Source organism: Pistacia vera, unplaced genomic scaffold (assembly GCF_008641045.1).
Source record: "Pistacia vera cultivar Batoury unplaced genomic scaffold, PisVer_v2 Contig782, whole genome shotgun sequence".
Taxonomy (NCBI): Eukaryota; Viridiplantae; Streptophyta; class Magnoliopsida; order Sapindales; family Anacardiaceae; genus Pistacia; species Pistacia vera.
Genome location: NW_022196648.1, coordinates 188,822 through 205,166, shown reverse-complemented (window position 1 = coordinate 205,166; position 16,345 = coordinate 188,822). Strand labels below are relative to the sequence as shown.

The window sequence follows — 16,345 nt, the reverse complement described above, 5'->3', positions numbered from 1 at the left end:
CACCCCAACTGACCCAGCCGAGGCGATCCTTGGTGATCCCACTGTTAGAGGCACACAGGCGGGAGCGCGAACACCCACAGACTAACCAGGGGAAACTTTCTGGCCCGCAGTTGCTTGCGCCCTTAAGCAAAAAACCATGGGCCAAAAAACCAGGAAGAGGAAGCAGCTGCGAGCTGAGGAATCAGAGTCTGAGCCAGAGGGAACGAGGGTGCAGCTCGGGAGGTCGCAGCTTTACCAGGCCTCTCGCTCGGGGGTGACCTCGAAGCCCGTGCCTAGCATTACAATAGTCTCGGAGCGCTCGAGCAGGGGACAAGGGGAGGTCGCGGTCCCCCGAAGGAGAGCGGGCAAAGATCTAGTTGGCAAGGTGCCAACTCCTGTAGGGTCCGACACACCCGTGTTAGACTCCATGGGACAACTTCCGGAACATTTGCAGCCAATGGTGTACACCCTACTAGAGTGCCAACTTGCTACAGCTTTTGAAGAGTTTGTGGCCTCCCAACCTATAGACCTGATCACTACAGTGCTGCAGCTGCAAAGCCAAGTAAGGTAGCTCGTCCTCATCGAGGGTTTCCCAATATCGGTTATTTTTCATGTCCTTTATTTTTTTTACAACAATGGAGTTTAACCCTTGTTTTCTTTCCCATGCAGTCCCTGCTCGCTCTGTACTTGGCCCAACAGAATATCGACCTAGACTCTGCTAGGGGGCTCCACAAGCTGAGGGAAGAAAATGCAAAGCTGAAGTAGGACTTAGCGGCTGTGGATGCGGAGGCAAAGGTATATCACATCTGGGCAAACTAGTACCTGGTAGAAAGGAACTCTGCCCTTCGTATAGTAGAGTTCCAGAAGGCTGAGTTCGAGAAGTAAGGAGAAGAGATCAAAGAGCTCTAGAGGACAGTGGCCAAACTCACCAAAAAGTGTGGCAAGAAAGAGCAGGTGCTACAAGCAAACTCCAAACGGGCCAAGAAGGCAAAGGAAGAAAGAGCTCAGTTGTGGGAAAACACCAATAAGCAAAAAAGAGCACTAGAGGAGAATCTCAAATTCTCCTAGGGGCGAGTCACTTCATTAACTGATCAGATGAAGCAGCAAAGCCTGGAAATTAAGAGGAAGGTCGCCAATTGGGCAATCCAAGCCATTTATAGCCTGCGGCCAAGGAACCTGAGGATGGACCTTTCCGACCTATCAATCGAGTACCAGGACATTCTCACTTCCATGGCGGATGCTAATGATGACATGGGGGATGAGGAACAAGAGCCTCCTCCACGGGGTGATCAGGCCGAGGAATATGTCCTAGAGGACCTAACAATTGGTCGGATGGTCGGCGACCAATCGAGGGATACCGAGGTCGCACCCTCAGGGTTTAGAGGTGGACAGCAGTGATCGCTTTTTCCTGCTTCTGCACAACCTTGCCTTCAATCTTATTTCTGCATATCCTAATTTTATCTGTATTGATCTCTATTACATAAATAAAAGAAATATATTTCTAGCCATTTGTGATAGCACTTATAATTTTGCATACTCCACAAGATTAATGTTACGTATGCGAACAGAAAGCTTTGTAAAAACATCGCCACGAACAAGATCATACAAGATAATTTGCTTAAGAGCGATCTTATTTACAAAGTTTACAAGGAGATTAAAAATTAAGAGCGAGTTGGAAATTACTAATAATAGGGGTGAAAATGCTCAACATTCCAAGCTCGCGGTACTTTAGAACCGTTAAGTCTTTTGAGGTGATACGTTCCTGGCTGTATCACCTTGGCGATGCGGTATGGGCCTTCCCAGTTTGGTCCCAATACCCCCGTGCTTGGTTCCCTTATGCCGAGAAGGACTTCTTTCAGAACTAAGTTGCCGACCTGAAAGTCTCTTCTCCTGACCTTAGAATCAAAGAACCTTTTTGCGTGCTGCTAGTAGAATGCTATCCTTAACCGAGTCTTGCTGCGGTGTTCTTCAACTAAGTCTAGACTTGCACGTGGAAGTGCTTTATTGTCTATTTTATTGAATAGGTCTCTCTGAAGCGAATCAGTCCCTACTTCCACTAGGATCATAGCCTCACAGCTATACGCTAGTGAGAAGTGCATTTCTGAAGTAGAGGTTCTTGAAGTTATTCTATACGCCTATAGAACTTCTGGGAGGTCGTCGACTCAATTACTCTTGGCAGCGCCAAGCTTAGCCTTCAAAGTGTGCTTAATGGTCTTGTTGATAGCTTCAACCTGACCATTGGCTTGCGATCTTACGACTGAGACGAACTTTTTATGGATCCCCAACTCATCGCAAAAATGCTTGAATTCCTCATTGTCGAACTGTTTCCCATTATCAGAGATGAGCGTATGAGGAATTCCGTAGCGGCACACTATATTTTTGAAGACGAAGTCTTTGAGTTTCTTGGTAGTAATTGCGGCCAAAGGTTCAGCCTCGGCCCATTTGGTGAAGTAATCCACCGCGACCACATTGTACTTAACTCCTCCCTTTCCGGCTAGCATGAGCCCAATAAGATTGATTCTCCACATGGAGAATGACTAAGGGTTGGTCATGGTTATCAACTGGTGGAAAGGAGCTCGCAGTATATTCACGAACCGTTGACACTTGTCACACTTTCTTACAAAGTTGAAAGTGTCTTCTTGAAGTAGGGGCCAGTAGTATCCTTAGTGGATAATTTTGTTGGTGAGGGATCGCGCGGCAATGTGATTACCACAGATCTCTTCATGTATCTCCCTCATGATATAGTCTGCTTACTTATCGATTACACATCGGAGGAGAGGGCACTAAACCCTTGTTCGTACAATTGATCTCCTATAAGTGTGTAATAAGCAGCTCTAGTGCATAGGACTTTGGCCTTAATTTTGTCATTAGGCAAAGTCCCATCTCAGAGATACTGAATGATTGGAGTCATCCAGAAAATCGACTCTGTTGTAGCCATGGCCTGCTCAGGTAAGCTGATACTAGGAGTCTCTATATATTGAACATGAATACTTTTCAGCTCATTTGAGTGTAGTGACAAGGCTATTCTTGCCAAGGTATCTACGACAGAATTACTGTCCCTAGGAATCTGTCTGATCGTGAAGTGCTTGAAAGACTCGAGTGCGGTCTTAGCTTTCTTCAGATAACTGATCATGTTTTCTTCCTTGGCTTGATATTCTCCCAAGATCTGGTTGACAACCGGTTAGGAATCGCTGTGAATATTAATCACGCTTGACCCCATTTCCTTTACCAATCGCAGACCAGCGAGCAACGCTTCGTATTCAGCCTTGTTGTTTGTAGCTTGGAACTCGAATCAAAGAATTCCATGGATGTGAGTCCCTTCGTGACTAGGGAGGAGAAGGCCTGCCCAGCTCTTTTCATGTTTGAGGAGACATCGACATAAGGCTCTAGGTTGATAAGTTTTGAACAGTTTTCTGGGTGACTTTGTTGGCTTATTGCTCAGATTCCTGATTCGGTTGGCATGAGAACTCTGAAATGAAATCGGCAACAACCTGCCCTTTAATGGTTGCTTTTGGTCTATAATATAGATCAAACTGACTCAGTTCCATTGCCCATTTGAGTAACTTACCCGAAGCCTCTAGCTTCTGAAAGACTTGCTTGAGCAAATAGTTGGTCAAGACATGAATTGTGTAGGCATGGAAGTAGGGTCGCAGTTTTTTGGAGGCGATCAGCAAGGCATAAGCTAATCGCTCTATTTCTGAATACCGCATTTTGACGTCCAACAGTCGCTTGCTGGCATAGTATACCGGCCATTGGACTTTGCTTTCCTCCCGAATGAAAGTTGTACTGAATGCATATAGAGAGACGGACAGGTACAGAAGTAGAATTTCCTCGGGGAGAGGCTTGGACAAGAGAGATAGCTTTCTGAGGTGCTCTTTTATACTCTGAAAAGTCTGCTTGTAGTCCGGAGTCCATTTAAACTTTTTGTTGGCCTTGAGTATGTTAAAAAATGGCAAGTAGCGATCTGTTGCCCTTGATATGAAGCGACTAAGAGCCACTATTCTCTCATTGAGACTTTGAACCTGTTTTTGGTTAGTCAGACTTTTCATATCAAGGAGAGCTTGGATCTGCTCGGGGTTGATTTCTATCCCCCTATGGTTAACCACGTACCTTATGAATTTTTTCAAGGATACTCCAAATGAGTACTTGAGAGGATTGAGCTTCATTTTGTACCTTCGGAGTACGTTGAACATCTCAGCGAGATGCGCTATGTGATCTAAAGCGACATGCGATTTGACCAACATGTCATCAACATAGACTTCCATCGATTTTTCGATTTGTTCAAAAATTATTCGGTTAACCAGGCGCTGGTAAGTCATCCCAGCATTTTTTAAGGCGAAGAGCATAACCTTGTAACAATACAATCTCCGATCTGTAACAAACGATGAATGCTCTTCGTCCGACGTGTATATTGGAATCTGATTATATCCCGAGTAAGCATCCATAAAACTTAGCAGCTAGTATCCGGAGGTGGCATCGACGAGTTGGTCTATTCTTGGCAAGGGGAAGCTATCCTTCGGACATGCTTTATTAAGGTCGATGAAGTCAATACAGGTTCACCACTTACCTCTAGGCTTCTTTACCAAGACTGGGTTTGCAACCCAACTCGGGTAGAGTGCCTTTTGGATGGACCCGTTCAAAAGAAGCTTATCTACCTCAACTTTCAAGGCAGCATGTCGTTTAGGGTCTACTGCTCTTCTCTTTTGGCGAACCGACTTGACCGCACTGTCAATATTCAGCGCATGACATATGACATTTGGGCTGATCCTGATCATGTCAGCATGAGTCCATGCGAACACGTCGACATTTTCTCTAAGGAAACTTGTCACGTCTTGGATGAGCTGGGGGTTGAGATTACTTCCGATTCTCAACACTCGGGTCGGCTCATTTTGGTCGACTGACACCTTAGATAAATCCTTGACCAGCCCACTATGAGGGCATTCTTGGATGCAAGGATCCATGTTATCCTTAACAGGGCTGGGCTATGGCTCGATCCTACTGATCGCCATTGCCTGTTTGGGGATGCTAACTAGTATTCCTCTTCCCTTGCACGCCATCTATACTGCTCTTATATAGCAGTCGTGAGATTCACGTTGAGATTCGATTACTTCCCATATCCTCGTTGGGGTGGAGAACTTCATTTTCAAATGGTAGATGGAGGTGACTGCCTTGAAGTTTCTCAGTAGAGGTCGTCCCAAAATTCCATTGAAGAAAGATGGACAATCTACTACCAAAAATTCTGTTATTTTGGTCATTTCATCGGTTTCTCCCGACATGACTGGAAGGGAGATCATTCCCTTGGGAATTAGATGAACCTCGGTGAAACCATAAAGAGGGATGGAGGCAGGCTTCAGGTCTGCCTTATCCAATTGCATTTTCTCGAATGCTTGCAGAAATAGGATATTCATGATGCTCCCATTGTCCACAAACATCCTGTGGACTTCGCACCGGCCTATTTCAAGTACGATGACGAGAGCATCCTTATGGGGATGATGCAATCGCATCACATCTTTCCCAAAGAAGGTGATCTCCTCCTCTCTATGAACATTAGCGGGTTGCGGCACCGTGCTCATTGCACTTACCAGGTCATGGCAGGCTTCCCGAGCATACCTCTCCTAAGCACCTCAAGAATTCCCCGCGAGATGTGGTCCTCCGAAGATGATTCCCACACAATAGAGTCCTTTGCGACCACGACGCTCCTTCCTTGGTTCCTCTTGATCCTTCTCCCGAATGGGAGTTGAACCATTAAATATTCTTTGAAGTGCCCTTATTTGATGAGGTCTTTGATTGCCTGCTTGAGAGCTCGACACTCATCGGTATGATACCCATTATCCCTATGATAGCGACAATACTTTTTATTGTTTCTGGCTGAGGGGGGATTCTTTATGGGCTCTAGCTCTCTGAGCAAGCTGGCCTCCTTTGATTTATCCAGAATGGTTGATATCGAGGCGTTCAGAGGAGTGTATTGATTCTTGTCGCGACCGCGACGAGGAACCAAGACATAAGATTTCTTGGGCTCAAACCACTGCTTCTTTCCTTTCTGTTGATCGTTATTAGCCCATCTGCGATCAGTCCTCCTATTCTCCCCCAGGTTGGGAGCACTGCTCGAGGGACCGAAGTCATGGCGATTAAGAGCGGCCATAGAATTTTCAATTCGAAGGTATCTTTCGGTGTGGTTATAGAAGCGAGTGAGGGAAACATCGTCCTCTGATTGTAGTTTCTTCCATAAATATGTCTGCGGGCAAACTCCCACGATAATGAGAGTCCGAGCGGACTCTTCGGGAGCATGAGCCACTTTGTGGAGTTCCTTGTGGAATATGTCTATGTAAGATTGGAGGGATTCGTCCCTCTCCTACCGTATGTTGCTCAGATAGCTAAACGACATTGAGAACTTCATGTTGGCCTGGAAGTGTCTCAAGAATGACGAGCTCATTTGAGGCCATGACCTGACTGATCCCCTGGGAAGCGACCTAAACCAACGCTTGGCATGGGCAGTTAGAGTTACTGCCAAGCAACGACATTTTGCTAAGTCGGAGACTTGGTGGAGTTTTATGAGATCGTTAAACTCGTACAAGTGATCTTGTGGGTCTGAATTCCCATCGAATGCTCGCATGTCAAGCATTTTGAATCTCGATAGGAAAGGAGCAACTAACATTGTTGGAGAAAAGGGAGACGCCTCTACGACCTTCCCATGCTCATTTTGCTGAGTCTTAAGTTGATCCAACGCTCGCTATAGTTCCTCAATCTGAGGCAGCGGAGCTGCCTGGGAATCACTTTCTGTAACGTGGGTTCGACTCTCACAATTGCGGTTGAGGAAAGACCGTAAATCAAGCTATTCCTACACTCGGTTGGAAGCTCTGGCAAACCTTGACACATGTGGCTGGAGCCGTGTGATGGCATTGAGTGATTTGGGAAATTTTTTCGATCTACACGGTGGTCCGAACCGACCCACGGATGACAGGAATTCCCTGCATGACTACGGTCGAGGTCGTCATTTCGACAATATTGGGAATCTCCCCGCCTTGCACTTTTGTGGGAGTGCCCATGCGACGTGGCACGGGACAGCTCATGCTATGACATGTCGCCGAGTCGTAGTGCCACATGTATTATATTTGTGGTGCGACCGATGTTTGCTGGTCTCTAGGAGCCCTCCAGTCCGTTGTTTGCCACTTGCTTTCCCTTTCTTTGACGCGCTGTAGTGCACGGTATGGGCTTTCGCCCTTTTCTATGCTTTCACGTGACCTACAAGCGTTTTTGGCGGTGGCACCGCCTTATTGGATTTTGGTGGCATGACCCGATCCAAACGGTCTAGCTTTTGGCTAACCATTTGGAGAGTATTATTGAACCTCTCCAAGTAACTCATGATGGATGGGTTGAGTCGCGAGCTTGAAGGAATATCCGCCACGATACTCTGTTAGACTTGTGGCACTTTGGGAGAAATGTCTTCTTGTACCTAGGGGATTTCCTCATTGTCATAGTCGGTTCACTCAGGTTCAAAACCGCGAGCCATTTGTTGATTGGGAGGACTGATTAGTCAGAGATTTCTAATGAAGAGCGGATACTAAATTAGGCCCTCCTACTAGTGTCAAACTGTTGATACTTGATTTTGACACCAATGACTCGCATGTGCAAAGTGCTAAGCAGACTTAGAAATTAGATGTGATAAAGAGAAATGAAATAATGCAGTGAATAAGAAACGATATTTAAAGTGGTTCGGATACTCAAAAGCGAATCCTACTTCCATTGCTATTGTATTAATAGATGGGTAAGATCAGGTCGCGTGCAGTGAGCTAAGTTATAATCTAGAGAGAATACAAAGAGAGAGAGAATGTGTAAGCTATTTTTGACTAAGATTAGCCAATCCCGCAAATGAGAGGGGTATCCTCTATTTATAGTGGGAGAGTCTAAGGTAATGATTACAAGTCTTGCAAGTGGGTAAGTGCCATGTAAATCCTTCTTTGCGTCCCATTGGTGGTCTACACGAGAAATATCTTCAAATTGCGCAGTGCTTGGGCATGTGGCTAATTCCTAACCACTCACAAGCTTGATACTCACCTATTACACTGATAAGAACCATGCCACTTGCGTTACTGCACGACATGACAGCACTTGGACGGCACAAAACCTTCTTAATCCCTGATTGACTCTTGTTGACGAGAGTCCACGTCAACCCTAACTTTTCAGGCATAACATAATGTGTCATCTTCTATAACATTATCATATAATTGTAATCATATTATAACAATAAATTAAATCAATATTACACTAATCTGTCCATGATTTAACCAAACCCACAAACGGCAAATAAATTATTTTACACAACTTCTCTTTTTGCTTGGTAGTTCAACCATATGTCAAATTGGAAGATTCTGGTAGTTATTTTTGCTCTATATGTGTGGTTAAATTAAGCTTTTATAGGTTAAATTTATTCCTTAATTTGTCTTTCAATTGGGTTATCACGATACAATGAAATTGACTTAATTTGTAGTTAATTATACACTAATGATGATAGTAAATCCAAGCAAAGATCTGCCAAAAGTTAATCAAATAAGTAAAAAAAAGAAAAAAAAAACATACAAGAGACATCAATTGGTCAATTTTATTTGTTGTGTCAATTCGGTGTATCAATAATAGAAAGGTCAATTCATGGAGAAATAAAAATGTTGACAAATGAAAAATAAAATCAAAAAAGCAATCTAATGACAATCCCTTTATACTTTTCTTTGTTCACTATAAAATGGTGAAGTATTGTCACCAAGATTTTCTCTCGATTACATTTGTAAGATCCTGCCTAGAGCTTGACAATTGACATGATAAAAAAATTAAAAAAAATTAAAAGTTATAATAATGTGATGACAATGACTTTAATCAAAATTTAATAAAGAGTTTTTATCTCTCGTACCCCTCTTAAAGTTTCGAAAATATTAGCAAGACCCCTGAGATATAAGATTTAATCAATAATCTTCCCTCAGATTTGGTAAAATCATTGTTTACCTTCCTTCAACTATGAAATCTAACAATCAAAATTAAGGTTTTTGTTACTCACCCCCTTGAGAGATGATGAAATATCAAACTCCCCAAGGGTTCCGCAAAAGTATGAAAAAAAAAAAAAAAANTTTTTTTTAATATAATTATTATAATCTAATGTAATGTTAATATATAACAGCTTTTAGATACTTTTAACTTTTAAGTACACTCATCAATAAAATTTAGAAATGAATTTTTTCAAAAAAGTATTTAATACTCTTGAAATTATCAGAAAACTCCTTAAAATTATCATAAGAATATTAATACTTTCTGAAAATGATTGGGACACTTGAAACTTAGATTGAAAAATCTTAAAAAAGAAAAAAGAAAAAAGAAAAAAGAAAAAAGTAAATTAATATCAAATTGAAGGAAAAATATCCAACAATGTATTCATAATATTTCCCTTAATTATTATTATTATTATTATTTTTTTTTTTTTATGACCAGGATATCCAAACCAACTTACACATATCTCAACTAATCTCTTAAGACCTTAAACTATCGACCGGATAAAAACTCTAATGACTACCCTTACTAGTACCCAAACAGAGACTCAAAATCAAGACCTCTTGAGTAATACACCCAAGAGTCACATTTACGTATTTTATTTATATTATGCAAAATTTAACACAAATTAGCTATCTTTTTTAGGCTTTTTAGTATATTTTAAACTCATGTACATTTTTGTAAGTTTATGAAGAAAAAAGTCTCCAATCGAAAATACCCCATCACTTTGATAAAACTATTACATTATACCATGGTTTATATGTTGTTGTGAAGTACCTTTTTCTTTTTTTTATTTATACTTTGAAAATAGAAGTTCAGTCTTTGGTACATATAACATGATAGATTTAGAAGATTTAATGGTCACTAATATGAGGCAATTAGGCCCATTGATTTATTAACCAATTTAATACAATAACCTTTTGGATATAAATTTTCATAAATCCCAAAATAATTACTTTACATTTTTTTTTTTTTTTTACAAGGATTTACCCACAATTTAAACATATATATCAAGCATATAGCCACCACAAATCCTAATATAAAATATGATAAATTTGTAACATTTTGAAAATAAGGTCAGAGATTTGCATACATCTATTGAAGAATACAAATTTCAAGGAGTAACGAAGGCTAAAATTTCTTGTCTACTTATAATGTTCTTTAGCTCATTTCCAGTATTTTATGCCAATTAAACCAAGCAAGAATGGAAAGAAAAATCATCAGCACATTATGCGAAATTACTCAGTGATCATAAAGCACATCAGAAGCAACATTTCATCGAAATGGAATAACAACCCAACAATTGAAATTTTACTTATCTTCTTTGGCTTTATCTTCTTTGGCTTTTTCCTCTTCCTTCATTTTCTTCTCCCACCGGCGCTTCTTGTAGTCAAACAACATTTCCGGCATTTTCTCCATCAACTTGGCGGTTTTTTCTCGTTTCTCTGCAGCTATCCTGTCGACTTTGTGTCCCTTCCTCTTGGTTTTCATCTCTTTCCTCTCTGGATCATATGGCCAATTTTCCCCTGCCACGAGAACTTCCTTGCGAAGTCTAGCTCTACGACGAGCACTAATGCCAAGTGGCTTCCATGCTCCTAGGTGCCAGTAACCCCACACACCCTTGGATAATTCATCTTTGTATTTTGCCAATTTCTCACGCCAAGGATACTGATACTCCCCAATTGCCTTTGCCGCAGAACTTGCTGCTTTGCCTGCCATTAACTTACTAACCTATTGTCCACAGGAGAGGAAAAACATGGGTTAGTCCATTTAACATAATTGTTATTGTTTAGAAAAAAACTTTTAAGGGAAAAATTACTGATGGAAAGCATAAAAATCCTCTGTAAACCAAAAAAATTAAAAGAAATTCTCCGCAAGAGTGTAAAAACCATTCCTGGAGACCTTGTAATCACTAGGCTTGACTCAGTCCAGAAACAAATGCCACAGAACATTAATTCTCATTTATGTCTCCCACAGTCCAAACAACACATACTCCACCATAACATTCATTAAAAAACAATAGTGCTATAAATTGTCAAAGTCGGAGTTATCCTGAAATTTCAATTAACTCTATGTCTTAAGAAAGACATTGAGAATTCAGAGAGAGCAAAACAAACATCAGTGATACAAAAAGGCCAAGTTATCAGAATGTTGATGAGGACCTTTAGTTGTAAATAAAAGTTCTCTGCAGTTTAAAACTATTTCACTCAACTTCAAATATTTACCCAGGGCCTGTTCGTTAGTTAAAAGCAAAACATATATCACCATATGCAGTAGCAACAATATGCACTAATAAACTATATCAACAGCCAGATACCAATGACACTGGTCACAGATGAGCTACGTTCCTTGTTGGCATTTCACGGGAAACAACTTCTTATTGATGCATTAAAAAAACATTTTCACTAAAATAATAGGCACTAGGACATTTGTTTTATGAGAGCACTTGCACATATTATGAACTATTAAGCATTTAGTGCTTGGTAATTTGAAAATACATCAATGGTGAGAATTTCGAGCCGTGCAAAACTTAAAGGACAAAAATTGGGTACTTTGAAACTCTGAAACCTGTAAACAAGTGCTTAGATTGCTCCATCTCACATTCAAATCCACACCTAGATGTTAAACAGTGAATAAGCAACGTAAATAAGACTTTGACTACATTTTATCCCCAATATAAATAGTTCGAAAAGCTGAACAGAATGCATGAGTTTATACATCACTAAAATCAAGAAAATTAATATTTTTCACATAAATTCAGAAGCTTCAAGAATCTTATAATCATCACACAAAACCAAACTAACTCTTGTAACTCTATCAGACATTACATCAAACACTTGTAACACAAGTGTTAACTTTGCATCTAAATCAATAACGAACAGTGTTTCTAATGGCTATAAATCCAAATTATACAATCTAATAACAACCACAAAGTTCATCGGCTGCAATCACTCAAGTTCATATTCATAATGAAACTAAAACACAAATCCCTAAAATTCTCAATTTGCACAAGAAGGAAGTTCGAACTTGAGGCAACATCAGCCTAATTATCCGTTAGATTCTCCAAAAAATTAGAAGAAAAAATAATTTATAAAATGAAACGATAAATGCTACACGTAATTAGACTTACAAAAGTATGGAGATCCAGATCAGTGGAGATTTCTGAAACGCGCTCTAGTTGTTGAGTTGAAGGTGGTTAAAAGTGGTACGGCAAATAAGAGGGGTTTAGGGTTTTTACTAAAATAGCCACATTTGAATTATTATTATTTTTTTTCTTTTAATTTAATTTTCAACCAATCTTGGAAAAAGAATTAGAAATAATTAATTATTTACCCTTTTATTAATCAATTAAGGAATATTTGTGAGTAAACGACTTTTTCCCATCCAAGGTTTGCCTTAATGACCTTTTTCTACCTAAAAAGTTTCAAAATATCATTTTCTCATTCAAAGTTTATATTCAAACTAATCGTCAAACAATTCTTGCATTTTTACGACCCCACACCATCTCCATTCTCTTTCCCGATCACCACTTACCAAAACCCCTTAAATCTTGCTCCCACCAGTCTCGTCAATTGCCAACAATTGAGCAATTTGTATAACGCACAATCATCCCTCCTAAGTCAGATTTCGACCAATTTTGACTATTAAAATCAAACATGTTACCACCAAAAGATTCACTGGCATCCCCTATTCAAAATCTTTAATAGTCTGGACTAAGTTTTCTCTCCGTTGGCCACCAAATCGGAAAGCGTATTCTAGATAGTAAACGAAATATAAATTTTAGGTGGAAAAGTAGCATTTTGAAACATTTTGGGTGAAAAAGTGTTATATTAAGGCAAACCTTGGGTGGAAAAAAGTAGTTTACTCAATATTTGTTTCAGAAATTCATAGACAAAAGACACCAAACTCAAGCCCACAAAAATAGCCAACTGACAAACTTTAGTCATTGTATAAAATCCATTAAAAAATAAATTTTATTTTATAGTTTTCTAAGTTTAAATGGTAAATTATTAAGATCTCTCTTATAACTATGGAAAAATCGCCCCATGAAAAACCCCCCTTCATGGGGGGATTTTTCATAATTTAGAAAGGGATTTATAAAGGGAACTTTTAATGGTTTTCATAAGGTTTTGTTATACTTTACATTAAACAATCCACAAAGGTATATAAAAAAAAACCCGTTTCGGGAGTTAAATGTTTTTATGTTAATTTTTGAAATAAATAACCCATGATAATATTAATACCCCACCTAAACATGTGTCCTTAGGGTTTATAAACACCCACCAAAGTATATTAAGGATATTATTATTATAGTTTTACCTATAAGGAGGCGTTTGGTTGGGGGTTATCCCCCATTATTGAAGAAATGTCATTTTATATTACTTAGATCAATGTTTTGAAAATCAGACCAGATCAGTCGATTGGACTGGTTGGACCGTCAACCGACATCCTTTCCGGTCCAAATTTCTAATTTCATTGTTCACCCAAATCCCTATATCTTATCGCCGATGATTAAGGGGCTACTAAGTGTCGAGGTTAGAGAGGTTTTGTAGAGTGAAGGTTAGTGGTTTAAGGGGTAGTGTCGGATTGAATTTTGGATCCTAAAATCGATCAAAATTTGGTCGGAAAAATCAACCTAATATGTGAGTCACAACCGATGAACGGGGAGCTACCAAGTGTCGAGGTTAGATGGTTTTGTAGAGTAAATGTCGGTGGTTCAAGTGGTGGTATTGAATTGATTTTTTTACTCCAAAATCAACACAATCGCGGCAGTGTTCATGAGTCATGGTCGGCGAACAGGGGGTTACTAAGTTTCGTGGTTAGAGGGGTTTTCTAGAGTGGAGGATGATGGTTCAAGTGGTAGTGTCGGATTGAATTTTGGCCGTCGGAATCAGCTAGAATTTGGTTGAAAAAAGTCAAAACCCAAATAGATTGCATGGTGTATTTGTTAGATTTCAAACATGCAGGGACTGAAACGTATTTTTAGGGGTGTTTTTGCAAGATTTCAAACTTTTTGGAGCACAAGAAATGTTGGTCAGACCGGTTAAACCGTGAATCGAGCCCTTGACCGGGTCAAGGCTTGGTCATGTTTTCAAAACATTAACTTAGATTACCACGTTTGGTTGTCAAGAAATATAAGATTCCGGTAATCTTTCAAAACCAATAGTAATCACTGTTGGTTATGGCTTCGTTTGGTTGGATTTTTGGAATACTACTTTTAGTATTCCCAAAAAAGTTAAACAGTAAAATACCAAAAAACTCACAATATTATTCAATTTTATTCAACATTTTTTAAACCCCCTAAATTTGTTAATTCAATTAAATACCCCTAAATATTTTTAATATTTTTGTTATGGCGACTCCGGCCACCCTCCGGCGGTGGTGGCCAGCTGTCCGTATTTGAGGGTGGATTGGGGGTGTTTTTATTAACTTTTAATGTTTTATTATAAGGGGTGTTTTGTAAAAAAACAAACATAGGGGGTATTTTATTAATTTGTAAATCCTACATCGTAATACCCACCCAATTCAACTTTTTTTTAACTTTTTTCAAAAAACTTTTCCTAAAAACACAAAATTGTGAACCAAACGGAGCCTATATATGTGATAATTTGATTACCTCCATTTTCTTAAGTATTTTAAGATTAGTTGATAATATTAATTTTGTCACAATTTTACCCCTTATTAATAAAATTTTTGGACAATAATGCCCTTATTTTGAAATTAATTTATATAAACCTACCATTACAATTTTACCCATAATTCATTAAGTTTTTGGACAATAATGCCTTGCATTTAAAACAAATTCAGGCCACCCAAGACCACCACAGCCCTCTAGCAACCACTGTTGATCGACGTGGCCGAAATGGTGCACAATCGACCAGTCGTGCGTCGATCTGGCCGTTTCTGGCCAGATCTATGGCCAGAGATTTGGCTGTTGACTGTTAGATTTTGGTAGTCGTCAAGATCTGACCGTTAACGACGATTAGATAGATCTAGTCGTAGATCTAGCCGTTTCCAACCAGATTCACTGTTGATCTAGCAGAAAATGGCTATATCGATGCACGACTGGCCAGATCTAGCCGGTCTTGCACTGTTTCAACGACTTTTGGTTGCCGTCCGATGGTGATGACCGGCTGTCCTCTTGGGTGGTTGGGGTGCTTTAGTTAATTTTTAAACCTTTATTGTGGGGGTGTTTAGCTAAATTAACAAATGAAGGGGGTTAAAAGAATCTAAAATAATAATATTATAATAACATAATAATAATATTAAAACAGAAGGGCAATTCAGTAATCTATATAACATACCCACCAATTTATTTCTTCTAACCAAATATATAAATATAACATACCTACCAATTTATTCCAATATAACAAAACACATTTCCCTAAACTTTTCTAGTAATCTTCAAAGTAATTCATCTTTCCACAAATATAACATTCCCAATAATACAACATTTCCTAAATCAAACGTACCCTAAATGTAACAAAAAATTATGTTTGTTTAGTTTTTTAGAATAGCATTCTATTATGAATAAGATTTTTGGAAAATATGATAGGATTCTAAAAATGTTTTTAGTACATTTTTGGAAAATATTTAGATTATTTTTAATCCCTTAGGTTTGTTAATTTAACTAAATACTATCATAATACAAGTTTATAAATTGACAAAAACACCCCCACCCACCCAACTATTGCCGACAGCTGGCCACCACCACTAGATGGTGATTGAAAAGCCACAAGGATGGCACATGACTGACTGGATCTAACTGATTGTGCGTCGATCTAGCATTTTATAGTGGATCTGGCTGAAAATGGCCAAATCTACGACCATAGATCGGATAGTCGTTGACGGCCAAGATATGACTGTTGTCAACAGCCAAATCCAAATCTTCCGTTTTCAGAAATAGACAGATCGATACACCACCAACCAGATTCAATCGGTCATGCGTCATTATGACGTTAGCAATCAACGCTGGCTTTTGGCGAATGATAGTGTCTTGGGTGAGTGGAGGTATTTTTGTTAATTTTAAAACTTTTATTGAAAAAAGTAATTATTAATGTTTTGAGTTGAATAGAACACAACTAGATTTTAAAGAATATTAAAAAAAATGCATTTTTCATTTTTTAGGATATGATGGTAGAATAAGATTTCGTAAAAATAGTGTGCCAAACGCAGGAATATATTCAAAGAATAATTCTTGAGTACAATTATCCCATCATATATATTTGTTTACTAGAAACTGTGATCTGTATTCATTAGGCTAAGTTTGCTGACCCCATGAACTTTACCTTAAAATAAACATTATTTTCTGATAAAATATAACTGACAACAT

General features: G+C 39.1%; 1 protein-coding gene across 1 annotated transcript; it reads right to left on the bottom strand.

Moving 5' to 3' along the window:
- Positions 1-10,124: 10,124 nt before the first annotated feature.
- LOC116116771 lies at positions 10,125-12,199 on the bottom strand. Its single transcript, XM_031402819.1, has 2 exons — positions 12,143-12,199; positions 10,125-10,743 (listed from the first exon to the last, which is right to left on the bottom strand). The coding sequence occupies exon 2, from the start codon at positions 10,729-10,731 to the stop codon at positions 10,324-10,326; it is 408 nt and encodes a 135-aa protein (XP_031258679.1). The 5' UTR covers positions 10,732-10,743; positions 12,143-12,199; the 3' UTR covers positions 10,125-10,323.
- Positions 12,200-16,345: the final 4,146 nt, after the last annotated feature.

What these genes read in the sequence shown, in the direction of transcription:
- LOC116116771 (XM_031402819.1), bottom strand. Translation starts at nt 10,731, where the DNA reads ATGGCAGGCAAAGCAGCAAGTTCTGCGGCAAAGGCAATTGGGGAGTAT.